This window comes from Phalacrocorax aristotelis, chromosome 15, assembly GCF_949628215.1.
Source record: "Phalacrocorax aristotelis chromosome 15, bGulAri2.1, whole genome shotgun sequence".
Taxonomy (NCBI): Eukaryota; Metazoa; Chordata; class Aves; order Suliformes; family Phalacrocoracidae; genus Phalacrocorax; species Phalacrocorax aristotelis.
Genome location: NC_134290.1, coordinates 12,439,673 through 12,466,376, shown reverse-complemented (window position 1 = coordinate 12,466,376; position 26,704 = coordinate 12,439,673). Strand labels below are relative to the sequence as shown.

At 41.2% G+C, this 26,704-nt stretch overlaps 1 protein-coding gene across 2 annotated transcripts in view; it reads left to right on the top strand.

Annotated features, from left to right (window-relative positions):
• The first annotated feature begins 9,775 nt into the window (after window positions 1–9,775).
• Window positions 9,776–26,704, top strand: part of TMEM132D (transmembrane protein 132D) — a 273,900-nt gene continuing 256,971 nt past the window's right edge. The window contains exon 1 of one of the 2 annotated variants that reach the window (XM_075110802.1): window positions 9,776–11,012. In XM_075110802.1, the coding sequence (XP_074966903.1) occupies window positions 10,934–11,012 (79 nt within the window). In that variant the 5' untranslated portion in view covers window positions 9,776–10,933. The remainder of the gene's footprint in view (window positions 11,013–26,704) is intronic. The other variant, XM_075110803.1, reaches the window with a different exon arrangement.

Here is a 26,704-nt window from a genome sequence, read left to right as displayed (position 1 = left end):
CTGTTTAAAATTTCCATCTTCTTAAGATGTAGAAATAAAAACACTGTTATATTTGTAAGCTGTTCTGAGATGCTGAGGTAGAAAATGCTATAAATTGAATGTAAAGCATTTATACCAAATGTAAATCATGGTAAGGATCATGACTCAGGGCATTTTCTGGGAGCATTAACTCTACAGAAGATGTTTGCTTCTGTTCATTAACCTCACAAAAATTTTGTTGTTAATGACCTTAGCCACTAAGGTGCTCTCTGAGCTGTGTGTTTGTCCTCAGTAGACTCTGAGCTGGTAGATGAGAACTCAGTCTGTTACATTTTCGGAGGATTTTATTTTTGTGTTCATATTATGGCATTATTGGGCATTTGCATGGGGTTAATTCCCTCACGTGTTAGATTGAATCAAGGTTCCCAAGCAAGTACTCTAGACTCTATTAACACTAGATGCTTCTGAGCCTAAGGGACCAGTAGGCTACAGGTGAGGCCCCAGGAACCTTTGCAGTGGAGGATTGTCTGGAGAACAGCTGTTTTGCAGCAGCAGGTCCAGGACCAGGGCCTGTGCATATCAAAAGGCACAAATCAATTAAATTTCAAGCAGCTTGCATCGGTAACGCCTGGTCTTGCTGGAACCAAGGTGACAGCATTCAGTTTAGTACTCCCCCAAAATATAGTGAACTTAAAATAATATTTCAGAATGATGGCACTTCACAGAAAGTTTTAGGCTGCACTTAGTCACTGTGTTGATCTTGAGCCTAGGTATCCCTTACTGTTCTTGTATAGGTTGGAATAGGATAGGTAATGGGTAGGCTAGCATTCTGGATAGCTGCAGCTTTGTACTCCAAAATAAAAAACTTACTCAAGGTTCAGTGGTTAAAGTAGTCACAGATATCTTTCAGTGTTACAAGAACATAAGCAAAACCGTTGTTGTTGTTGTTGCTGTTAACACCACTATAGAACTATGCTATAGTTTTCAAGCCTCTGTGTGGGTAAGTGCATACATAACACCTCGGGTGACAGCCCAAATCATGAAAACAAACTATGTGGAGGAAGGGAATTTGCAGACTCAAGTATATGGTAGATTTAACATTGTTCAGCCCAATGAAAGAATAGTCAGTGCTCTTACTATGCTTTCTTTCTAATGTATTTTAGCTGGACGGCAGCTGTGGGAAGGCCTCGAATTACAGAACAACAAGCTGTTTCCAATAAGATATCTGTTTGACTGGTGGTTAATTGATAATTTGGAACCTTTTTGTTTATATACAAAAGATTTTCTTTGAGAATGGCTTTTTTCCTATGTGAGTTTTTTGTCCTGGGAAATAACTAAACCAAACTATTTTGGAGCAAAGAGGGTCAAACTCATCAGTGTTCTGGTTTGTGCTTTTTTAAGTTGGTTAATCTATGTTGTCTGGTGCCTCAGGAAAATGTCAGTTCAACTACTTCCTTTGCCCGTTCTCTCTCAGCCAGCCTCCATGGCAGGACTGTTTCTCCTACGATACGCTAGAGTGCAGCATCAACTCTGTTCGCTGTATTTAAAAGTTTACATTCCATTTTCCCAGTAGAAACTGAAAAAGAAAACCAAACTTTCACTTCCCCCATATGGGTTTTAGTAGGCTCTTGGAGTTGCTGTGCAGCTTTTACTCACAAAACAAATGTAACAGCCAGCAAACTTGTGCCACCTCTGGAGGCTGGGGACTGCTAATTAAAGCAGCAGTGTTGCCAGACTGAGTGCCAGCAACTCCCTTCAGGTGGAATTTTAAGGATCGTAAGGTAGTTCCTAACAAACCTGGTTTAGGATCAAGCTGTTAAAAAAAAAAAAATCAAGTTTTTTGTTAATCTCCTAAGCCATCTTATTCACTCCTTTTACTTTTCAGTTTTGCTACTGTAAATTCATTGCAGGTTTTAATCCTGCAGCTTTCCAGTTTTCGCATGTAATTCCGTATCTTTTTAACAGAATCTTGTTTTCAAACTTGTTTTTTGCCACATGTTCATGGAGCTAGTGTAGTTTTCCCCTCCCCACTTTCCCTCTACAGCAGCTCCAACTGCAAGGACAGCCAATGTTTATAGTGAGAAGGTTAAAATATTCTAGATATCTTCGGTTCCTTCTTCCCATTTACTGACTCCGCAGTTTCAATATGAAATCTACTATAATGTGGAAGCTGTTTCCAATGTACTATAAGGGCTTCTTACCATATGCTCTCCCATCTGTGATAAGAATGAGGATTTTGAGGGAAAAAACAAAGCAAAAATTTCAGTGTGTGACTGTAGTTGAACTGTGTGCAATATCTGCCTGCTTTAAGAAAGCCTTGAGAAGTAAATATGTGTATTATACATGTTGTGAATTCTTCTACCTCCTGTTTATTCCATATTGCTAATCAAGCATTTTCTGTGCAAAAAATAATTATTATGAAGCCTGAAGAGTTAGTGAAACTGAATACATCTCAAGAACTGTAATTCAGTATACAGTTTGCAGTCACTTCAATTGATTGAAGTGGCTTTAGGCCTCCAGGGATGACTGACACTTTGGAGAGGGTGTACATTACCCTCTCCAAAGATTAACCACAACAACATGTTAAACTTAAATGCAAGTGTCATTATAAATTCTTTAAGACTTTCTGCAAAACCCACCTGCCCTGGTTAGGTCTGATCTTTCTAATCTAAGCAAGGCCAGAGCAGGAAGCGGTAAGTAGGTCTCTACCATATATCTTAAACACCAAACAAACAAAAACCTACAGAGAGGGAAAAAAGGAACTGTTTAAATTTAAATGTCTTTATGGAAATTACCTTTAAATTGTACAAGTTTCCGTATTACCAAGATTTTTCCTCTTGATGTGTTTATGTTATTTTTCTTTTATTGTACTGAAAGAATGAAATTAGCAAAACCAGATTCAGTGTTAAAAAGTATACTTTCTCATACAGTTGGTTTGAATTTGGCTCTATGTAACTACTCGTTTTGCAACACTTATTTTAATCTTCCATTCAAAAATAGTTTATAAAGAGCCAATAAATTATTAAACCCTAATAGCATTACAATATGGATATAATACTAAAAATTGTAATAAGCACTTCAGCGTTAGGTATTACCTATAAGCAGGTGACAGAGCCCATCACACAACAATCATTTATCCTTCATTAAAAAAATCTATTAAAGACTTACACTTTATAGATCAACCCTTCATATACAGTGTGATCTAAACTACATAGATTTCAGTATGCAGGCAAGAATAGTTCAGTAAAACATTGCCAATATTTTGGGGAACAACAATTTTTCAATAGCCAATACAGATCCAGGAGGGGAATGAGAAAAATATTTTCTGTTTTCTTCAAAACTGCATTTGCTCAGCTACTCGAAGGAAGCCCATACTTTTTGAAACCATATTAAGCGATACGGTCAGTTGGCGTGCTTCAGGGACTGTACTGAGACTCTATTCTTTGATAGCTGTAAATAGAAAACGTTACAAACTGGAAGTTTTACTTTTTGTTCTAGTGCCTTTGTTTTAATGTTTCTTCATCTTCACGCTTCTATCTGTCATTTGTTTCAGTAGATGCCGATTCTTGTTTAATTTCAGAGGAGTAAATGTGTTGTGGCTCCTGAAATGAGTCTTGGATGCTGTCTCAAGCCTCGCAGAATGAACCTAGCACTAGGGGTCACTAGCACTCCATCCTTCACAAGCACCTGGTGAAAAACATGGTTGATTTTTGTCGTAACAGCAAACCTATTTTGCTATGAAGTTTGGTACTATTTGCACTGCCAAGCAGGCAACTGTTTTAAGGTCTAATGTATACACACAAGTAGACACCATATGTGTTTACAAAGATATGTTTATGAAAGATCGCAAACTATTCAGAGCTGCTATTCTTTGTGTGTTTGGGTTTCTCATTCCTTCCAAATCCTTGGGCTGTATTGTGTTTCTCTGTATTTCATGCTAACCGGCAGTCAGGCTGTATAAATTATTATACCCATATTTCACTGGTCACAGTATGGGGCACTAATAAATGCTGTACCTGAGAGTTTTTGCAGGACTGTGCTCCTTGATTCTAAGAGATGTTGGGCACAGAGCAGGAACTGCTTCTCAAAAAAAAAATTCTAATCACTGAAGTTCTGGCCCCTACTCACAGTATTGCGCTACAAAAATATAATTAGTGTATTTAATGACCCTTATACTAAAAAAAGACAGTTGATTAAGCATAGAAGTTGCATTTTTAAAATCCTGTTTAATGAAACTGCTGTATTTTCAGTATTTTTTCCATTAAAATTGAAGGTCTAAATGATTAATAAAAAACCTGCTCCAGATAATAAATCACTATCTGTAGCAGCTTATTATTTAAATATGGAAAAAAGTCTTGGGATGGAATTCAGCAGGGAAGACGGAAAATAACTTTTTTTTGTATACACCACATGCCATGAGTGTTCTGATTAGAATTTTTTTATTCAGCCTATATAAAGATAAGGGCATTTTTATAAAGCAAAGATTTTATTCCTGGTTCATATTGAAAACACCGTTGGTTCTTCAGGGATGATAGCTGAGTCCTATTCCTTCTCAAAACACGACAGCTCTAGCATATAGTAAAGGTCAGAAGTTCCTGGATGCAGGGTGGGTAGGAGGGTTGTGGTTAATGGTTCTGAATGTGAGGGGTAGTTCAGCTGTGGAGATCCTTCTCCTGAGAACCAAGATGTTATGTGCAAAGTTAACATGAGTTCAAGAGCAGACCTCTAATAGGAAAAGCTGTTGAGGGTTTCTAAATACTTAGAGACCACCTCTGGCTCAGGTACTGAAGGGTGAGAGAGCATTCAAGAGAATTATCATGTATTCTGGCCTTATTCTTATATTCTTCCCTATGCATCTGCTTTTGGCCTCCGTGGGAGATAGCATAGCAGGTTACATAGAGCTTTGATCTGTCCTAGTCCTCTGTTCATTTTCAATTGATGTAAACAAAGATATTGGGGGGGGGGGGGGAAAGGAAGCTGGCAGTGCCTGCAGGAAAATGTTTTCATCATCTCCATAGTAATTTTAAATGGGCTTTGCCCTCTTTGCTTGTAAGGCATCATGTCAACTTGTCTTTAGCTACATCTCAGAACAGTCACATTAACACCCTCTGTTCTCTTATTTCATGTTACCTGCTCCTAAAAACCACTGTCAGTTCCTTAATTACACCACTGAGAATGTCATCAGCTTTCAGACTGGACACTGGTGCGTGCTAACGCTTATGCATGTTCCAGCCATTTAGATCACTTCACCTGCTGTAACTGGGCCAGAACTGGTACTAATACATGGCATTTCACTGCTATGGAGACTTGAGTTCAACCCAGCCAGGAAGAAGGAGTTTTGTTTGTACCTGTTAATGTTCTCATTTTATATATATATATATTCCTATAGTGTGTATATATATTTCTATAATATATATATTTCTTCCTATAGCGATTTTTTTTTCCCTGATGTGCACACTTACTAGTTAGTTCATTTATTGAGCTTTCATTCAAGCTGACCACCACATCTTACAAGATTTGGTCCATATAAATCACTGCCCTTTATTGACTGTGAGTACAGCAACTTGCAGCCAAAGTGGCTTTTAAAATCCTGCCACCAGTTGAAGCAGGTTAATATGTTAGTTCATTAATTCAAATAAAAAAGCCCTCTTAGATGTACGTTTTGTCTATTTGAGTGCTGCTGATTTGGCTGATAACAGCCTAGCTGTTTTGCGATAAGGTTCTTTGTCATTTTTGGAACTCATTTGGAACTAAGCTATTTCTGAGTTTTCATTGGAATCAAGTAAAGGAGAGTGAAAACTCTGACTGACATCATCTGCTTTTTCAGCTATTGTGAACTGACAGCAAGCCCAGCAACATAAAGTAGCCTGATAGCAATACTATTCACCACTAAGGTTAGCGTTTGATCATTAAAGAGATAGGCACTCCAAGGGGTATTACCGTTGACAGTAGAACTACAACCTGTCAGACAGATTTTTATTTCAGCCTGGTGAAGATTTTTGAACTGAATCTGCTTTTCTCATACAACGGAAGCATTAGAAGCAAACCAAGCATTTATTTTTTATTTTCTTGTGTGGTATGAGTGAACAGGTGAGAGTTAGTTTTAAAAAATTAACAAAGATTTAATGCTTCATCCTGCTGTCACTGAAACAAAAATCTAAGTGCTGGTTAATGTCAAAAGAGAGTAAGATCCAGAAATTAAAAAGAAATTGAAGTGTGACTCAGTTTGGTCTTTGCAGCATTTCCCATTATCTCATTCTGATTTTCATATTATTTATGTGGGAGCATCACAAAGAGATTTCGGCTGCTGACTGTGACTCAGCTGGCCAAGGTGTAGTGTACACATGCAAGAGAAAGAAGTCCCTACCCCAAAGACACTGCATTACCCAAACAGAGAGAAAAGACCGCAGAGAGATGTGATGAAGGAATGAGTGATAGAAAGATAAAGTAACAGTGGAACAACTTACCTTTTGCCTTAGGAACGGCAGTGACAGCACACCTGCTGCTGCATGACTACGAAATGTTTTGAAGACAACACATTAAATTGTATAAAATTGGTGGGAGGTCAAATGGATCATGCTGATCCCTTTTGTCTTCTGAATCTATGATTCTAATTGCTCCTTATTTTGGGTGTTGTGCGCTAGCAAACATGGATAATCCGTTTCAGTGCCCTCTGTGCCATCTTCTAGCAATAGGGGTGAAAAACATAGGAGTAAAACTCTGTCTCTCTAAAAATCAGTGGTAAGGTATGCGCTGACTTTAGCAGCACCAGGATTTTTCCCTCAGAGTTTAATGGAAAGTGAAAAACATTTTTGGAGAAAAACATGTAACTGCTCAGTTTGAAAGACTCAGTAATATGCCCTGCTATTCCCGGTCTGGGGCACGGAGGGAGAACTGTCAGAGTGCAATGGACTTTTGAAATTAATTATTTGCTTTCAAATCACCAGACACATTCTGTATTTCCACATATTTATATATATATGAAAATATATATCTGAGTGTGGAATATTGGGCAGAGGAATGTTTTTGCTAGTGCACCTGGCTACAACCTTTTCTCTGGTCTGCTGTTCTTTTCTGTGGCAATAGGGTTTCTCCCAGACTTGCTCTTCTGGCCTGTCAGTGAGGGAACACTGTTGTCTCAAAAAAAAAAAAAATTGCAAACAAAACTGTGAATTGATAAACTGATTAGAACAATTAGCAATTTTAATTACATAAAGCAGACTATGTGTATCAGTTGATAAATCACACTGAAGATGAAACAAGAAGTCTCAGGGTAACGATGGATTTTCTCATTAACTTGTTGGATGCAGATTAATCACTTTTCTACCTTTGCAGTTAGCCGTAGGTTATGGGGACGCAGGTCTTTTCATTCTCTCTTGTGTTTTTCTAAAGCCAGTTCTTCCTTCACAATTAGTTGTGTTAAATATCCAGAAAAATAACATGTTGCTAATAAAACAGGAAGAGTAGTGTGAATTGATGTGATTTTCCATGAGCGGTGCCTAGGAAAGGTTTTCATCACAAAAGCATTAGATAGCCAGGCTAGAGTTTGTATCCATGAAGTGTTGTCACCTGCACTCACGGGAAGAAACTAGAAGTGGGACACCCACTCTGCAGAGTGAAATTTGGCAAGTGGCTGAGCCCTTGGCTGTCACGTCAGTAAAATACCGGCGGAAGCAAAGGGAAGATGATCCTGCGCAGGGCACACCTGGGCAATGAGTACTTACTGCTGAAGGGACTGGAGGCAGCAGTATATTCCCGAGTCGGCTTTGAGCCCCAAAGCTGGTTCATGGGGAAAACAGGACAGAGGAGGAGGATGTTGACAAAATATTATGTGTCCATTACTACCTACTAAAAGTAAAATGTTTGCAGAGTGCTTTGGAGTGAAAAGGGTATTGGTGCATAAAATTTAATAGTTGGTAGTGACCTTTCAGAGTGACTTTTAAAAACAACTAAGGAAAAAATAGTAGTCTAGATTTAAATTTTTTTTCTTCACAAATTTCGAAGTTAATCTGATCAGTGAGTAGCATCATTTTGGACCTGGATAAAGGTTCCTAGGTTCCCTATTTTCCATATTTTTGCTGGAAAATTAAATAAGTGCTTCCAAGTCTGCTGTTTCAACCACGATTGCAAAATAGGAAAAGAAGGAAAAGAACCTAATCCTGCAAACGTAATATGAATGGCATGAAAACTCACTCGGCAATTCTGGAACTGCTTTTGCCGTTCTATCTTTCGGTCTAGTTCCCCCCAAATGACAGGAAGGCAGTGAAACTGTATGTGCTCCAAATATTGCACAACATAACAAAAAGCAAAAGCCAAGTAGATGCTTTTGAGGCCGTAGAGTCAGAAAGTGTAAAAGTAAAGAGAAGGTAGTCTGGGGTTTTTTTGTTGTTGTTTTGTTTTGTTTGTTTATTTAATTCCAACAAAATTTTCTTTGCTTGAACACAAGTTGGTAACACCCCCCCTCACACCTGTACCTGGAGAGAAAGCTCTTCCCGTTTTGCACTTTCCATACTTTTTGTAGACTATAGAAAGCTCTTCCTTATCCATCAGAATAGAGATTAACAGGTATATCAAGCTGGAACATTTCACCTGGCTGCTGAATGAGGCTGGGCACTGACCTGCTCCTCTGGATAATGATTGTTTTATCTTGGTTAGAGAGTATGACCTTACAATAGCTCTCCTATGTTGGACACTGCTGTAAGTTTTTGGCTACAACATACTATATATCGTGTCAGTAACAATTTTTTTTTTTAATCTTCTTTCAGATAGCGGATGTTCTGAGATGGTACATTTGTGTTTCAGCAATAGTGCCAGATCTAGAGGTATGCTTCACTTCGGGTCTGGGGAGCCTCTCTGGGACTGGCAATACTTGTAAAACTGGTGTGAACTTGTAAAATGAAATCACAACATCACACAAAATACAGCCTTTCCTCATTGGGTGGTTGATCATGTATTCCCCCGTGTTGGCAAACAGAAAGCGTGCAGTTTCAAAGTTTATTTTGATAGACCTGTTTTAAAGCTTCGGCATTGTGGATGTTAATATAAAAAGAATGTTTTTATTGCTCCCAAACATATACTACATGAAGGAACAAAGTGGCTATAAGTTATTGTAACTACCTTTTTTTTTTTTTAAAGTTTGGGCTAGGGTAAATTGCATTTTGCTGCCATTCTATCTGCCAAGGACAAAATAAATCTCATTACTGAGCTTGACTGAAGGGTTTGGTTAGCAGAGTGGTTGCCTCATTGCTACCTTCTGCAATGGTAAACCCGAGATTGGTTATTTTTCCCCAGCACTTCTGAACACTATTTGCCCAAATGCAGGCATTTTTTGCTGCTGTTCTTGCCGTACATGTTAAGCGTTTCACTACCCAGTCTTCGCGTTATTTCCCTGTTCCGGCTGCACCACACTCCGCTTGGCTCCCGCCTGTACCAGTGGCTTGGGGAGAGCTGAATACATGATAAATTTGGATGCGGGAAGGAGCCAAAACCGAACCACGTGCAGCGGCGGCAGCAGCAGCAGCAGCAGCAGCGTACCCACACCAAAGCAGCGTGCTTTGGCGCTTCTGCCGGCCGGAGGGATGGGGTTTGTTTGGGTGCCGGGAGAAGCGAGCCTTGTGCCAGCCCCGGGGCCGCCCCGCTCCCCGCCGGGGCTCGGCCAGCTGCCGCTCCGCCCCAGCACGGGGCCGCTGGGCGGCCGGAGCCCCTCCGGCGCCTTCCCTTCCCATCCCTGCCGGCGGGGTGTGGGGGGGCCGGCGGCGCACCCCGCTGCGGAGCGGCTGCGGCCCCCAGGGACCGGCGCCATCAGGGATGCCTCCCCCCGCCCATCGCCACCGGGCCGCCTCCCCCCGCCCAGGGTGAGCCCCCCCGAGGGTGAGCCCCTGCCCAGGGTGACACCCGACCCCCACCGAGGGTGACCCCCGGGACCCGCGGAGCTGACCCCTCCCGGCGGCCGCGCCCCGCCGCCCCGCTCCGCCCCGCTCCGCGCCCCGCTGCCCGGGGATTGGGGCCGCCTGGTGCGAGGCGGGGCTTGGGCCGTGCGCTTATTTATTTATTTGTTTGTTTGCCTCCTCTTTTTCTTTTTTTTTTTTTTTTTGGTATTTTTCGCGACACCTCCTGGCTTAAACCTCTGTCTGTCTGTAAATAGCAACCGCGGGAGGCGTAGGATGGGCCGGGGCCGGCGGAGGCGGGAGGGCGGGCGGGCCGGGGCCGGCGCCCGGGCACGGGCTCAAGGCGAGCAGCATCGGCTGGGGCGGCGGGGCCCCGGCGGCCGCTGCGCCCGCCGCCCCCCGGAGCCCTGAGCGCCGCGCTGGCGATGACCTGCTGCGGGGAACCGCGCTCGGCCCCCGCCTCTCTTGCGGGAAGTCACACAAGTCAATGAGGCAATTGAGAACTTAAAAAAAAAAAAAAAAAAAAAGAAAAAAAATAGCGAGAGCGCAACAACAAAAACCCTGCCTCCGCGTCTGGATGGTTGCTGGGCTGAGCAGCATCACCTAAGGGAAAACTTTGGTGGCGCCCGGGGAGCGGACGTGCTTCTCCAGCGGGATGCGGGCACCGGCGGCGTGAGGCGCGGGAAGGAGCGGGCAGGCGGGGGCGGGCAGCGCGGAGCCCCGCCGCCCCGACCCGGGGTAGGGGGCTGCTTGCAGGGGACCCCTGCTGTGGGGTGGGGGGGCTGCTTGCTCTGCCTCAGGCAACTGAGGCTCGGGACTGGGATTTTAACCAGAACTGTTTCCTGTTGAGAGGAGAGGGATTTTCTTTCACAGCATCATCTCTTTTGAAGAAAGGAGGGAGGAAAGGGGAGGGTTAAAGCTGAAGAAGTAAGTCCTCTCTCCGAAGGAAATGCCTTTTGGGCTCTCCAGATGACCTTTTCTGAAAATGCAGCCTCTCCAGTTGACCGATTTTTATTTTTACTACAAAGTGTGTGAAACTGAGCCCTAACTTCTCCGCAAGCCCTAGGATGTGCACTTCTGGGATTAGCAATATGGGGCATCTGTTGTCACCTCTCCTCTTGAGCCTGGCAGCAGTTTTTTCCAAAGGTAAGGCTCCATCTCTTCTGTCCGTTTCACTGTGTCTTGTTTATTTTGCGTATGCAGCCTGTCCCTCTCTCTGTAATGCCTTGGGTGTTGATACCCAGAATTCACGACTGAAAGACTTGGGGAAAGTCAAGTGCTCGTCAAAAACAAAGATACCCTGATGGGAAATCCTGAGTGGCAGGATTTTGCCTTGGTCGACTGTGACAAACGGTCTACAGCTCTACTGAGGCGTTTGTTACCCGCTTGTTACACTTCCGATCGTGTAGTAGATGCTGGCGATGAGCTGAGCCGGTACCCAGCCCAGCTTTGGATTGCGAGGGGTTTGTTATCTGGAAATCTGAAATCTTCGGGGGCACAGGCTATCGGAGCTAGCTGCCCCACCGTTATTTTCCTATGTAATTTTTCAAATTGAAAACCCTGTATCTCAGACTGGCTGGCAATGTTTTACTGAACCAGAGAAATATGTGCTTGCTGAAACGTTTAAAAGCTGTGATGAGAGCCTGAACCAGGTGTCTGGTGTTCTGCATGCCGAACAGAGTTTGAACGTCCTGACAGCATGACTTCAGATGACTCAGTGATATCTTCGTGTTGCCCTCCAGTGTGTTTACAGCAAGAATGAGGAAACCAGCATACAGACAATGCACGCGGTTTTGTGTGCATTTAAATCCTCCTTTGAACTTAAAGTTTCCATCGATGGCCTCAGCCAAAAGGTGAACGCATTTTTGCAGTACTTAATTTAGATGATTCTGAGCGTTCCTGTGGAATATAAATTAGGAGAAGTAGACGTTTCTGCTGAGAAGACATTGTGCATCAACACCTCTACTTTGGCAGGAAAACAAGATTAAAGTTCACACGTGGTTAGTCTTTAGAGAGGAATACGAGCATATGCATTTAATCTATGACTTTGCAAACATACTGATAAAGAGTTCTGCTTATAAACATCACTATTTAGGAAAGGCATTAGTTACTCTTAACACCTCTTTACACTTCCAGATAGCAGCACTTTTCTTAAGTGAGGTATTTTTACTGATTACTTTGTATCCAGAACTGAACTTCCCCACAAAAGGCTGTACACAGCTATGCACTTCCGTGGTGGTTCCCTGTATCAAATTCACTTCTCCTTTTTTTTTCCTTAGAGCAGATTAAGAGAGAAAGGAACAAAATTAGAAGTCTTCTCAAAGGTTACCTAAATGCAGTGCCTACAGAAGTACAGTTTTCAAAGTTGCAATTGGAAATGCATTAGCAGCAGGGATTGGAAGTCTGGGGCTTTTCAAAAGATTGCTTCATTCACATTGCACACCAGTAGCTTTTGATTTCCCAGCTAGGTCGTAAATTATGCATTTTATTATAAGCAATATGAGTACTTTGGATAGGCTAACAATGCAGTAAGAATATTAACTTTTTCATCTCCCATTTTTCGCTGTGTTTCAGTTTGCAGCCTTAACACTGCATTAACATAGTGTTTGACTGAGATTGCAGTTTATTCCGGGATTGGAGTATAAGTGGCATTTCAGTCCTACAGAGTACAGTGTTTGCTTTATTGCCGGCTCAGCAATTATAACATTCAAATGTGACTTCATTCTTAAATGTTACTTACATCTCCTTTGAAAGGTAAACATAGGCAGAAAATTGGGCTTGGAAAGGAGGTCTCTTAGGTGGAAAAAAAATGCTGTGAAAACCGACGAGTGAGATTTTCCTATATGTTGAGAATGTGAAGTCTCATTAAATCTGGTATGTCTTGAAACCAGATACACAAGATCCCATTAGAATTACTGCTATCCTCTGTGCTATTTATTTTGCACTTCAGAAATCCAATATACTACTGCATGATTGTTGGGACTCTTTGCTGTTTAGTAATACAGATATCCATCTTTAATGTAATTGTCTATTTCCATACTCAGTTACAGACTCCATCTCTACTATTGTGCCTTAGTACATGCTGAAAAGACCGGAGTGTTCCAGAGATTCACAGTATAAACTTGACAATGTAAAAGGTTGATTCCCCCCTGCCCTGTATGAAGATGGAAAACAAGAAAAAAAATCAGAGTTGATTACTACCACAGGGCATGTTTCTTTGATGCCTGTCTGTTGCTAATAGAAAGACTCTCATTTATGACATGATGGCAAAGTTTTCCTAAAGAGAGAAAAAAATCCTTTAACTTGCGACAGCAGTCAGCTGTCTGTTGTGTATAGGTCTGTTGCTGATTATTCAGAACCATGGCAACGCACTTTTTTACTGCACAGTTTCCAAGTCTTTCAGGTAATAATGTTGAAGACTTGAGAATACTATTGTGGTTTTGCTTTGCTTTTATCTTACAAATGCAGAAAATAGCCTGAGAAATGAAAAGTTGTTTTCAATAATGAGCTTCTTGTTCTTATCAGAACAATTTATCACTTGTGATATGATCTATGCATTTTAATGTATTGTCAGTCTATATATAGTCTATATATAGAAAAAGGCCAGAGATTGGAAGGCTATGTAACTGTAGTTAGGGGGCAGTTGCATTTCACAGCTTTGTCTTCAACTAGGAGTTTTCTTGGTTCAGTCCTGGGAAGCCAGGGCTTTCCCTCAGTCAGTTGGGCATTTTGTGATTTGGTATCAACTATGAAATAAAAATTCTTCAGAAATCTTCAATTAAAAAATGACCAAATCCAGTTGACATTGGTGAGAACACAGGCCAATACAGCAGGTGCAATAACGTGGGCGTTTTGTTCCCTTGTTTAAGGGGAAAACCTCTCATTAGCTTCACTGGAGTAGAATAAAAACTTTAGTACTTGAACACCAGGTTCCATGCTTGGCTTAAGTCTATACTGAACTGAGCACCTCCCGTAGGGCACTAAACAATTTTAGGATGTATATTGTGAGGCTTCAGATTAAGGAGCCTTTTACATTATGAATGTTTCTTGTCAGATAAAAAACCTGATTTAATTAATTTCAATTTTCAGGTCTAAGCTGACAGTAGCAAAACAAGTGAATATTTCTGTGACTTTTTCTGCCTGTGTTCTGCTGAGCATTCCATGTTCTTCTCTGTCATCCTGGGCTGAAATCTTCCCTTGAGTTGCTTCCTAATGAGATCTCAGGCCACATAGCTGCTGTTTTGATTTTCTTGTTCTCTCAGCTTTTATAAATGTGGAGGCTTGGCAACAGCATTAGGCAGGATTACCTTGCGTACCCCTAAGAGTGTTCCCCATAGGCTAGAGATGTGGACAATACATTTGGAGTGAGGCCGATCTCCTATGACAGGAAAGTGCGTGTGGGGGAAACGTCCCAGAAACCAAACCCCCAAACGTTCAGCTTTGGTCCCATTAGAGGGGAGAAGTATCTGGATATTTGGATTTTAAATTGCCTTTGTTTTCTTTGGAATTATCCATGTTTACAGTATTTGTTGAACCCTCCTGGTTTCCATTAAATCTTATACTGTGATTTTTTTTGTCTCATTATGGACAAATCCTTACCTTTGGCTTTCTTTATGCAATTTTACTGATTCCATAATGATACTTAGTATCAGAATATGTTATTCTGTCCACATTGCTGAAACACTTCACTGATGATTTCAGTGGGTTATTTCTTTGTGAATGGTGGTTGTGTAGGAAGCCACTTCCCTTCACTGTAATCTCACTTGTGTATCCCCTGGCTTTAGTGGGGGTGGTGGCGTGCAAAGAACTACACAGCTGAGCTCGTCAGTTAAGTTCCCTCTTGCAGAAGGCTGTGAGCCGTTTCTGAAGATCTTTATGTGCAGATCTTCCACTGACATTGAGGTGCTGGGGACTTCATAGAAGTAGAAACATGGAAAATAAAAAGCTGAGGAGTGCAACAACCTGTGTTTCAGCACCACTTACTTTAGAGTTTATTACTCTGGTTCGCTGGTAGTATATTAGTAATGGAAAATAGTGCTGTATATGAGATTAAAATTTAAGATTATTTTATTTGATTTTAAGATATTCTTTTTTTCCCCCCCCTTCTTGGTTGTGACTAGACAGGAGTTGAAAGTTTAATTTCAGTTGACAGATTTTCATTGTGATGATGAGGACTCATTCTTTTCCTCAAAGTAACAGTGCTGATATTACGTGTGGACAGACTTATCATGGGCATCTGTTGCTCTAGCGGTGCAATTGACATGTATAGAAAACTTACTGCATGCTGATATCAGATGACCGCTACTTAGATGAGCATAAAGTACAGGTGTGGTCAGTAGGAGTTTTTCTTGTAAGCTTTGCCTATGTGAAAAAACCTAAAAAGGTTTCTTAAAAACCCAAAAGATAAAGGAAATCTTTCATAGAATCATTGAGTCATAGAATGTTCTGATTTGGAAGGGGCACACAAGGTTCATTGAGTCCAACTCCTGTCCCTGCACAGGACAACCCCAAATTCACACCGTGTCCAAGGGCTTCTGGAATATCGCCAGGCTGATGCCGTGATGCCTCCCTGGGGAGCCTGTTCCAGGGCTCCACCACCCTCTGGGTGAGGAACCTTTCCCTAATGCCCAGCCTAACCCTCCCCTGGCACATCTCCCTGCCATTCCCTCGGGCCCTGTCATCGGTCACCAGAGAGCAGAGACCAGCCCTGCCCCTCCTCCCCCCCTTGGGAGGGAGCTGCAGAGCGCCATGAGGCTGCCCTTGGCCGCCTCTGCTCCAGGCTGAACAAACCCAGGGGCTTCAGCTGCTCCTCGTATGGTTTCTCCTCCAAACCCCTCCCAACTTTGTGGCCCTTCTCTGGATGCTTTTTAGCTTAAGGTTCAAGCTCTTCCCATAAAACTGAAGTTTTTGTACTTTGTCCCAGCTGCATTGAACATACAGTCGTTTGAGACATTATACAAGGGAAACTAAGCTGCTCCTTTTTGCTCTTATTGTGTTTCTTGCCAGAGTGTACTTCTGGGAGAAGCCCCGTTCTGACTACTCTTCTTTCAGTAAAAATAATAAATTCAGACTAAACTAAAAAATTCTACTGCTAGATCCATGTTTTATTTGTCAGCTGCAATACTGGCTTAATGTGATTTGGTTTCTAATATTTCCCTGTAATGTTCTCATTTTTTACTTCTGTCTTTTCTTTTATTAGTTCCATAGGACTGGCGGGCTCTGTGATACCAACCAATGTTTTAGATATTAATAAAAGCAGCTTTATTAAATAAAGATCAGTTTTATTTAATAAAAGAGAGAATCAAAAGATAATCTGATTTTTTTCATGCTGCATTCACATTAAATCAACCTCCTGAGGTGGTTGTGGATGCTAAGTCTAGTGGCAGTCTATCACGGGTCCTAGGATACATAAACATGACTCCAGACAGGTTGATTGCAGAGAAGCTGAAGAGGCAGCTGAGATTCATTGCAGGTTTGGTTTATAAAGTACTACATTAAATGATTTGATTTTCACCAGTCTTTGTAATATTGCCTGCTGCATTATTAATGGCAGTTCAAAATGAAGTGGATTTTAAATAGTTCAGAGACATTTAGATAACACTAATTATTATGAGTATTAAAGCACATATTTGAGGATGTTAGGCTATTTCAACCTTCTCCATGGGGGGGAAATTAACTGTAGAATGAAGATTGGCTTCTCCGTGTCCTTGATTTCTTCTTTTATTGAATAGACATAATTTCAGGGTAAGGTGTTAGTCTGATGGCCCCACAGAGCTAATGGATTGAAAGCCTTCGTCCTCTAAAGAGGTACAGCCTATGTAGTATCTATGCAAGCTTCCACTTTCTACTTTAATAGTGTACCTGAAACTTGACCTAGAGGATGACATAACTTCTAGCTCTGTGATATAAGATATTATGTCCACCTATTGATCCACAGTGGTTGTGATCCAGAGCCCCTTACAGTCAGTAAATGGCATTTCCTTGCCTTTAGTAGGCTTTAATTCAGAGTGCAGACAGTGTTTTCTGGAGTGGTATTTTTCAGCCGGTGGCCCACACACCAGTGGTGATTCATAGAACATCTGAGCAGTGTTGTGAAACCAGCGCCAGAAACCTTATGCATGCCAACTAGGAAAAAACAAGGGGAGGAAATAGAAGTAACAAGGCCGCTTTCAGAGTACAGCCCAATTTGTGTTTGGTTGTAAACAAAGGCCTTTGTGACAATACTGTGTAAGATCGTCTGGATTTCTTTCAAAAAGTTAAGACTGCTCTTGTCCTTAAAAGGGTTGAGAAAAACCACTGTAGTGAGACTAACTGTAGTAATTTAAAGTATTTCTGAACTGTTTGGTATTGCCTCAGTACTTCAGACACAATCACTGATGGTGTGAGTGTTTCTAATCCACTGCAGCATAGGTTCACTTAAATCAGCATTGAGTAGTGGTTCAGTGAAGCAGCGTAGGAGTAGTCTGCCAGTCACTTAAGGGCATCTGCACTGGAGGGTCAATTAACCTCCTAAAAGGCTTCCGCTAGTACTCACAGAGGGTGTGTGTTTGTTCTTAACACCCTCAGTCTTGTTTTCTCTTTTTTTAATTAAGGTTCCCAGAGAGGTTTCTGGAGGGAGTTTTCTGTGTTGCAGACTATTGTCTCCCTGAAAGTTGCTCAGCAAAATGCACCCATTTTTGTTTCTTGTACAGGCTAGCTAGAAATGATTGGTAGTGGATGCACCTACGCTGACGCCACATTTCCCCAAACTCACGAAATAGAAGGCCTCTTCCTTCCTCTGAAAGCTGTTTCACCTTCTCACAGGCCCATCTAGCTCTGTTTTTAAAGTTACTTTGAATTGATTTGGTTTGTTTCATTATTTGGGGTTTTATTTGTAGATAAAGACTTCTGTCATGATGCTGTGTAAGATGGTTTGGATAAGGTGTTCCAGAAATTTGCTATTGGAATGGTTAGTAACCATTTTCCAGACTTAATTTATTCAGTACCGTTTTCTACTCATTTGCTTTTCTGCTAATGGTGTCTTTTAATCTTAATAGCTGCTCTTCTCCTTGGTGGAATGCAATAGGCCTCATTAGTCTGCAGTTCTGCAGCTAAAGAAAGCAAAATAAAACCACATGTAAGAATGACCATGTAGACTGTAAAACATGGGAAGAGGGAAGGATATTGAATAACATAGATCCTATTAAAAAAAGCAAAATAAACGAGTTAGTTGTTACATAGAAAAAGGTATCAGGGGTAATAATGATGAGTGCACTAAGCACTAGCATGGAAAGATGTCAACATGCTCTTTATTCCTGGTATGTACAGCTTTACAAGCTAGACTAAGGAGCAACAGAAGAAGTGTCCTCTCTAGCTGAACCAGGATGCTCTACAGCATGCCTTTTGATCTATTTGCTTTCAAGGTAGTCCGACTGTTGAGCAGGCAGTCTGCAGGTCTCTTGCTGAGGACCAAGGCGAATGTCCAGATGAGTCTGCATGTCTTGCATGCTAAAAAAATCCTCCAAGTCAGTGTGTTTAGTCTCATCTAATGCTAAATGATCTCAGAACCTTGAATTTTGTTGGCCCTCAACATCACTTACTTGCTTTTTATTTATGTTTTAAAAGTGTACATTTTATGTCTTCAGTATACGTTATATAAATTCATCATACAAGAGGAGGAATCCGAAGTTGGCAGAGATAACTAGCCAATAGTCTCTCTGAGTATCAACCCAATCCATAATATAAGAAAGGAGACAATACCACTTAGACTTCAGTCCACTCATCAAAGGTCCTGGGTTAGCACATAATCGTATCCTCCATTTTCTACTGAGCCATGGTGACTCATTCCATTTGTCTTCAAGAAAAGCCAATAGCGGTGATTTGCACATGTCTACAGTTGAAATATCTGTAGTTATCCTTCAAAGTCTTGCATCTCTGTCTTAATGTGATTGGTCTTGCCTGGTTAATTTTAATTTGGTAGTACACATTGGGTAGTTTTCTTGTCTATGCATGGCAGATTCCAACATTTAACTTCCTACTTCGCTCCTGGCAATACAGGGTGTATTGTCAGGTTTTCCTGGTATGAAGGAGATTTTGACGTTGTTTCAGTGGATTGTGTGTTGAGCTACTGTTGAAGGAACCATTCAGTTCCGACAAAACTTCCCAGCGTAATAAATGTGTAAAACCACCATGTACCAGCAGTTACCCTCCTGTCATCTTTAGCACGTTTTCAGAAATAAAAATAGGATCTAGTTTGCTCAGGTTCACAAGCCTGTACCTTTTAAGCTGACGAAGGATATTGTTATGTGGCCAACAATATGGGTCTTGGGGCAGAACTAAGCAATCCTGATTCTGCCCAGCGGAGGGAAGAATTGCATACACACTCTGTAAGTTTATTACTGCATGTGATGAATACTTCTAGAGTTTTCGCTAGTCCGTCCCATTGACACTAATTTTCACTGTGTCTCTTCTGGTTAGGATCTATTTAACTCAGATCATAGAATCTGTTTAACTCAGAGTTAGCTGCTTTTGTTAGGTGTTAAGATCTCCTACAGAATTAGGCTCATATGAAAACACCAGAAAAACTTGGCCTACCTTCTGTGGAAGAGAATGGAAAAGGAACATATGCAAAAGGTGTGTCTCATAATCTGTTGGTGTGCTAGTTCACATCTGATATATGGCTAACAGAAATTTGTCATCTTCTAGACTGTAGCGTCAAGGCCGCTACTTCCAGATGTTGCCAATGAGTTTCTTCATACCCATTCTAAGAAATCCTGCTGAAATGCCTACTGCTCAGCAGTCTTGTAACCCATGGTGCGGAAAGATGGGGATCCAGAATTTAGTGGACACTTTTCAAATCTTACTCTGGTCTTTCTGAGTTGTGACATCCCTCTTAACGACAAAGAGTAGTTCCACCTTCAGTGACTAACAACAAAAACAATGTATTGCTTTTCAGAGCTTGATGTGATGCTCTCCATAGACCTTCACTTGTTTACTCAGGGTTTGTGAGTTAAGGTTCTCTTATTCCATATCCTTTTCCATGTTATTGGGCAAACAGTTGTAAGGCTATCATTTCAGCTGTGCTCTGCTCTCTCCTTTGTGGTTGACTGTGTCCCCTGCAGCAGTTGTCTGATAAGAGATGATTTCTTGCATACTGAACACTTGTGCACAGTAGGATTCTGCTATATACTTCTGACTCTTTGACACCATCTGCCCAGTAAAGTGGTTTTAATGGGTTTCCACTGAGCCAGCCTGTACTACAGCCCTGACAGCATGCTCTGTATTTTTGAAAATAAACAAAATCTCTTCAGAAAAGCTGTCCATGAACATTGGTTTCTCCAACAAAACTTGAGGATTACGTACAGTTTGATATTTTGCAGAGGCAGAAATATCTCTGTTTGATAGACTAAAATAGGAAAATGACTGATAGCTTGGAATGGTTTTCTAATAGTTAGAGTATATTTTTTTAAATGACCTTTTAAAGCATTGTTTCCTGTCCCATTTTGTAGTCAGGTATTATTATCCTTTTACAGAAATGCAATCAGTTTATCTTGTTGGAGTTCTCTTCTTCATGAAAGCCGGGGAATGCAGTGGTTCACAATGGTGATTTAGGAGTCAGGGTACCCATTGGCTTTCTGTTACCTTTGGAATACCACTTCAGTTCTCTGCTTTTCCTTTCCCTTTTAAACTGTCTTGTCTACTCAGAATACAAGTTGTTCAGAGCATGACTTCTTTCACTTGCTGTTTATATAGCGTTTGGGCCCTTTCACAGGAGAGAATGTACATTCTACCACATTAAAATAATTCATTACTAGTGGCGGAGTTAGAAATTGGAACATGGCGTTCTGATTGCCCTGATCGCTGGACAACATGAACAACTCAGAGGCCTGTAAGAATAGAAGAGAAGAGTAGGGTAAGGGGAAAAAATAAAGATATAATGAAAGCAGCTGTGTGATTAAAAAAATTCTAAAAGCTTAAGTAGATCCCATCCCATGATGTTACAATTAATAAGCTATCTAAACCTTTTCAAACAGCAACATGATAAAGGGAACTTGAAAAGCTTCTTATAAAAAGATGTCATAAAGATGTTTTTATATTTCTTTCTGTTATAATCCATGTTACTAAACTATTAAAGAAAAGATTTGGAATATCTGTATTAATAATGCAACAAACCACTTACAATGAAAAAATGGGTTTTTTTGGCAGATGGTACAGATCTTAGAAATATTTCATTCCTCCTCTGCCCCTTCAGGTCTCTGGGGTTTATTTAAAGCCCCTTCACATTAGTATGTTACAACATGGTGGGTAGCGGTGGTGATGAACTGGACTGGTGAAAGGAACTGTTGGCTAGTCTCTTCTGTTATTGATGGGACGTGAAAATTTAAACAGTCAAAATAAATGGCTTCTTCTGAACTTGCAAGCTGACTTGATAAGAACACACAGAGAATCAGACACAACCCTTCTTCTATAGTCTTTAAGTTCTTTTTTCTAAATTGCATGGCGTTTGACCTCCAGCCGAGATGAGGGCTTCCATCTGAAGCATGGGCTTTTGTCTTCTCTATAGGCCCTATACAGCACCAGTCCTGGTTTGTAGATCTGTGTGGGGAGCCAATACAAGATACTTGAACCTCTATTTCTAGCTGCACATTTACTTGAGAATAACTGTTGCTGAGGACCCCAAGAAAAACAACCTTCCGTGCTGCTGTGGCATTTTGAGTGAACAGACCATGAGGCTAAGGCAGCGTTTCAGTATATTCCAAGATATACAATGCCTTCATATAAAAGAACCATTTGCAACACTCATTAGCTTTGGAACCTTCTGTGCATTAAAGTCATTTAGCATTTTTAACCTGTGGAACGTGCACATGGTAGTATCATTTGTGAGAAAGTTGGCAAGATCCCTTCTTTGCAGGTGAAGAAACAGTCAGTTCCATCATCATTTAATAAATGGGCAACAGCAGAGCTGTGCATATGAAGTTTTCAAATTGTGTGAATCTTTGTCTGTGTGCAGGTTTTCTTACATTTTCTGGCTAGTTTGGTTGAAAGCTTGTGGACCACCTTAGCAATACTGCATCTGAGTGCAGGTTCCCTTCATGGTCTCATGTTTGCATCCTTGTAGATTTCTTTGGACATGCTGTCTTTTGAAAACAACCAGCTTCTCGAGGTCCAGAATTCAGACTGAATTTCATGGATCCAATTTCAGCTTAGAAAAAATAACACAAGTGTCACTATGAATTCCCTTGAGAATTAAATTGGTATTTCCCAAATGCTATCCAGCAGGCTGATATTTTTGAGTGGTATTGCAGTGCTCCTTACTCTTTGCTTTTGTTAATGCTTCACTTCTGTAATGGATGAAATGCTAACTAAGGTAGATACTTAAGATCTGTGATTCCTACAGAGTTGTTTGTTGCTGCTGTTACCTTTTTTCCCCCCCTTTGTCCTGTCATAACTTTGAATATTGCTGGAAATGTTCCCTGCTGTTTCTCCTGCAGTAGTTTAAAATACATATATCAGCATCAGCTGTGTCTTTTCTTGCCTTTTTAGACTCTTTATCTGAGTAGCGATAGATCACAGTAATGGTACAATAATCACTGTTGAAGCATTTATTTGTTTGTTTTCTTTCTATTTCTATGCACTCATACACTCCTTTCATCCTTTCGTCTATTCCTATCAGAATTATGCATGCTGTTTGGATCAGACCCTGAAAAAAGAGAAAAGCTTGTAAGTGGAGAATACTATATATAGCAGACCTTTGTTACAGTATTTATAGTCTTGATGTTTAGAATGTCTTCGTATACATTATAGGTTCTCATCAGTCAAATTGCATCAATAATAATAAAAAGAATGGTGCATGAAGAGATTCTTTTCAACTGTTCTCTTCTCAACAGCTTCAGAAAAGAATGATGAACTTGGCAGCATATTTGCAGTGTTAACAAATCCGGGCTTTGGCAGTCTAAATTAGGAACAGTGAATTCAAGACTGAAGATCCCTTGCAGAGATGTCCTGATAGTAACTGCCTGTAGGTGCAGGGGGGAGCATTCACGGACATCAGATGATTTTAGCCGTTACAGTAGGTCATATGATAATCTCTCAGGTAATTAACACTGCCAGACCTTAAGTCTTTATAGCCTACAAGTTCTATCTAGAAGGTTGTTGGGAGACAGTGAAGATCAGAGGATGAAGAAAAATTCCCCCCCAAATGCAAAGAAAGCATTGCAGGATGTTATTTGGTATAACAGGACTTTTCTAGTGTTTCAGGTCATGCTGTGGAGTGCTAAAATCCGTAATTTTTTTCCTAATAAGTACATTCTTATTTGTGTTTTCAACCTGAAAATAGTAGCCATCCTAGTCTTTGTATGCGTGGTGGCACTGCACCATTCCCGCAGCCTCTTCGGTATGGTCTTTGACTTGTTGCAGATGTTTGCTGCCAGTTTGATCAATTTGTCAGAGAAGCTATACATTCTCACACTTGTTTTATCTTCTTCTGACAGGCAGGCACTACCAAAATCTCATCTTGACTCTATGGAATTATTGTAGCTGTTTCAGTTATGTTTTATGCTTCCCTGACATCTGTCTTAGGACTAGCTGAGCTATTGTATTCGTCTTGGTCTAAATCTGACTGGTCCTTTGCAAATGCTTGTGTGAGCCGGCAAAGGCAGGACGCAGGAACAACATGTTGAGTGTCATCCTCTGAGCTGGCTGATTCATCAATTATGTTGAAGCAACACATGCCTTGAAAATTGGAGCAGCGTTTATGGTGTCAAAGAAGGAGATAGTCCACCACCAATTGATTTTGTAATGTTCTTTGGCATATAGCTGTTACCTACTCAGAAAAAATAGCGATGAGGAACATTAATAGCAAAAGCACTTAGCATAGCATAATTCTGTAATACAGCATTGGGGTTGGCACGCCAATGAAACATTGTCAAAAGACCTGCAGCTGTTAATCCTGTCTCAGTACAAAAGGCAGATGAGTTAGTTACAGTAGAGGCCAACCAGATCCAAGTATTTACATGTTGATCTCACGTAAATGTATCCAGGGCATGTGCTTGTAGTACAAGACTACAAAGTATGATGAGCCAACCTGTGATAAGGGAGGAAAACAGGAGTGTCATCCTCCCAGTAATACACATGCCGTTGTTCCACCTCCTTCAGCTAATACCACTCTGGGTTTGATAACCTGCTGTGGAGTAATTGCCCCCACATATTGACGAGTTATGGCTTGAGCTTTTTCAGGTTGGACTTCAATTTGATGTTGCATTCGCGACACCAGTAACACTGTTCCAATGCTATCTCCTCTAGAAAAGGCACAGGTATTCATCGAAGATACCTGAAATAAAAGAACTCAAGAATCTGGTATCAGCAGAGGATGTAAAACAAGAGGAAAAGATGGGATACAGAACTATAGAGCATTCTCAGGGGTTATTATATGAATCTTCACATCTAAACTAATAGGTCGTGGTCCCACCATGCAATCTGGCGGTGTAACAATTCCGTTTCCCCTGAGTTAATATTTTGGAAGAGAGAGACCATCTGGAGGAATCTCAGTCCTCACCATGTTTTGTACTGGAGGTGTTGTAATACAATCACAGGGTGTTTGATTATGAATATTCTGGCTATTTAACAAAAAACCCTGCTTTAGTAAGATGTGAACTCCAATGTTGCAAAGTTACTGGTTATATTTTGTAAATGTTCCTTCAACATCCCATTTGTTCTTTCAGTCAAGCCATTAGCTTGGGGATAATATGCAATGTGGTTAATCTATCCCCAAACCTTGAGCCTGATCTTGGACATTATGTCCACTTATGTGTGTTCCTTGGTCACTTTGTATTTGGTGGGGAGCTCCATACTGATGAATGAGTTGTTCTAATGCTTCAATTGTGTTATGTTGATTAGCAGATTTGGTGGGTTTAACAAAAACTGGCCTTGACACTGTGTCCGCAGCAGTGAATATACATCACCACCCCTTTGACAGGGGCAGGGGGCCAATGTAATCGACTTGCCAGGTGTTCAAGGCACATTGACCCCGTTTTATCTTTCCCCATGGCCTATATAATGTCCTTAACAGAGCTGCGTACAAACAGTACAATTATGTGCACGTGCTTTATAAGTATGTAATGGCTATTGAAAAGAAAGTGTTAGCAAGAGCTAGCAGCACCTTCCAGGGCTGTAAATTTTTTGCCAATTCTTTCTATGAGAGTAACCATGTCTGGTAGCGTACCTGCAAGTGGGGCGTGACTTTATTCAATTCTCTATGATCTATAGTAATTCTCCAAGTGCCATCTGGTTTTTGAACAGGCCAAATAGGATTATTAAAAGAAGTCATGGTTTCCTTAATGATTCCCACTTGTTGAAGTGCCTGAACGGTTTGAGTAATTTCCTCATCCCCACCCAGGAGTATGATGTTGTTTTACAGGTTACCACCTTGGCATGCACGGGCAGCACAACAGGATCCCACTTCGGGAATCCACGCAAGACAGTTATAGATCGAATAGCAAATCCCACTTGTGAAGTCCCGAAGCAGAAACAATCATTTAAAGTTTCAACTGTTCGTCCTGCCAACACATCAATACCCAAGATATAGTCTCTTTAACTGGGGCAATTAACACTGTTGTGGTAATGGAATGGCATTTCCAACTGCTAAGCTAATCTTAGCTTGGAGGGCAGGGTTCTGATTTCCCCTCAATCCATAGATCCATGATGTGGCTTCTTTACTGTTAATATTACTATGTAATACAGGAACCTCGGCTCCAGTATCCACCAGAGGTAATACACATAAAATCCCCCCAGACTGACATTTTGTAGTTAAAAGAACATAAAGGAGTGGGTCCACCTTACGGTAAGAGGCTACAGTGGCAGCAATTTGGGCGGACCTGCCAAACCTTAATTTCTGCTGTTGTGGCATTTGCCAGGCAGTGTCTTGCCTTGAGGCGGCAGGTGGGGGTGGAGGGTGGGCACAGAGTTGGTGGTGGGCCAGGGACAGTCTGCTTTTTTACATAGGTGCTAATTTTTGCCTTTGGTGAATCATTTCTGATGTTGTAATCCCATTTATTTCTGATCATAGGCCACTGGCTTGTACAAGATCATTCCACCTTTGTGTCCTCATCAACTGTGAGGTAACTCCTTTTGGTTTTGCCAGCTTTCCTTTCTTCACCACCTGCACAGATGGTCCTGAAGTTATAGCCCCAATTTCCCTCAAGGTATTTGCTAGGGCACCTACCTTACCTGTGACTGCTGGTATAATCAAGGATTTTAGTGAGGCAGTGCTCCTTTCAAAAGCTGCGTTTTGATACTTCTCGTTACTGCTACCCTGTCCGGATTGAATCCCATAATCAATGCATGAGCCATTGCTGTTATCAAAACGTTCCCAGGCACAGCAGAGTAAGATGATAAGCAGTACAGCAAGGAGCGAAAGCAAAAAGCAGCCACTAATGAGCACTAGACTCTAACGTACAGTAAGGCAAGCAAGCCCCATGGCAAGCACAGTAGCCTGCCTATTAATAGCTAAACAGCAATAACAGCTATTAATTTGATTGAGCACATTCCAATCAAATCTGTTGTTATCTTGAACCACTCATGCCCCATGTTGGGCACCAAAAATGAATTGCTGGGGGACAAGAAGGAATCCAAAAGGAGGATTGTTTAACCCCGGCTGGCAACTAAGCACCAACACAGCCGCTCGCTCACTCCAACCCCCCCCCATTTACTAGCAATACATGATATCAACTGTTCTATAGTATCTTGCAGCCCATGGTACTGCTCCGCTTGAGTAGTAATTACTCCTTGTATGATTGTTTTTAATCTTGTAAAGTCCAGACTTCCTTCTCCAATTCTCTCATTCTACTCTATAATGCAACAAC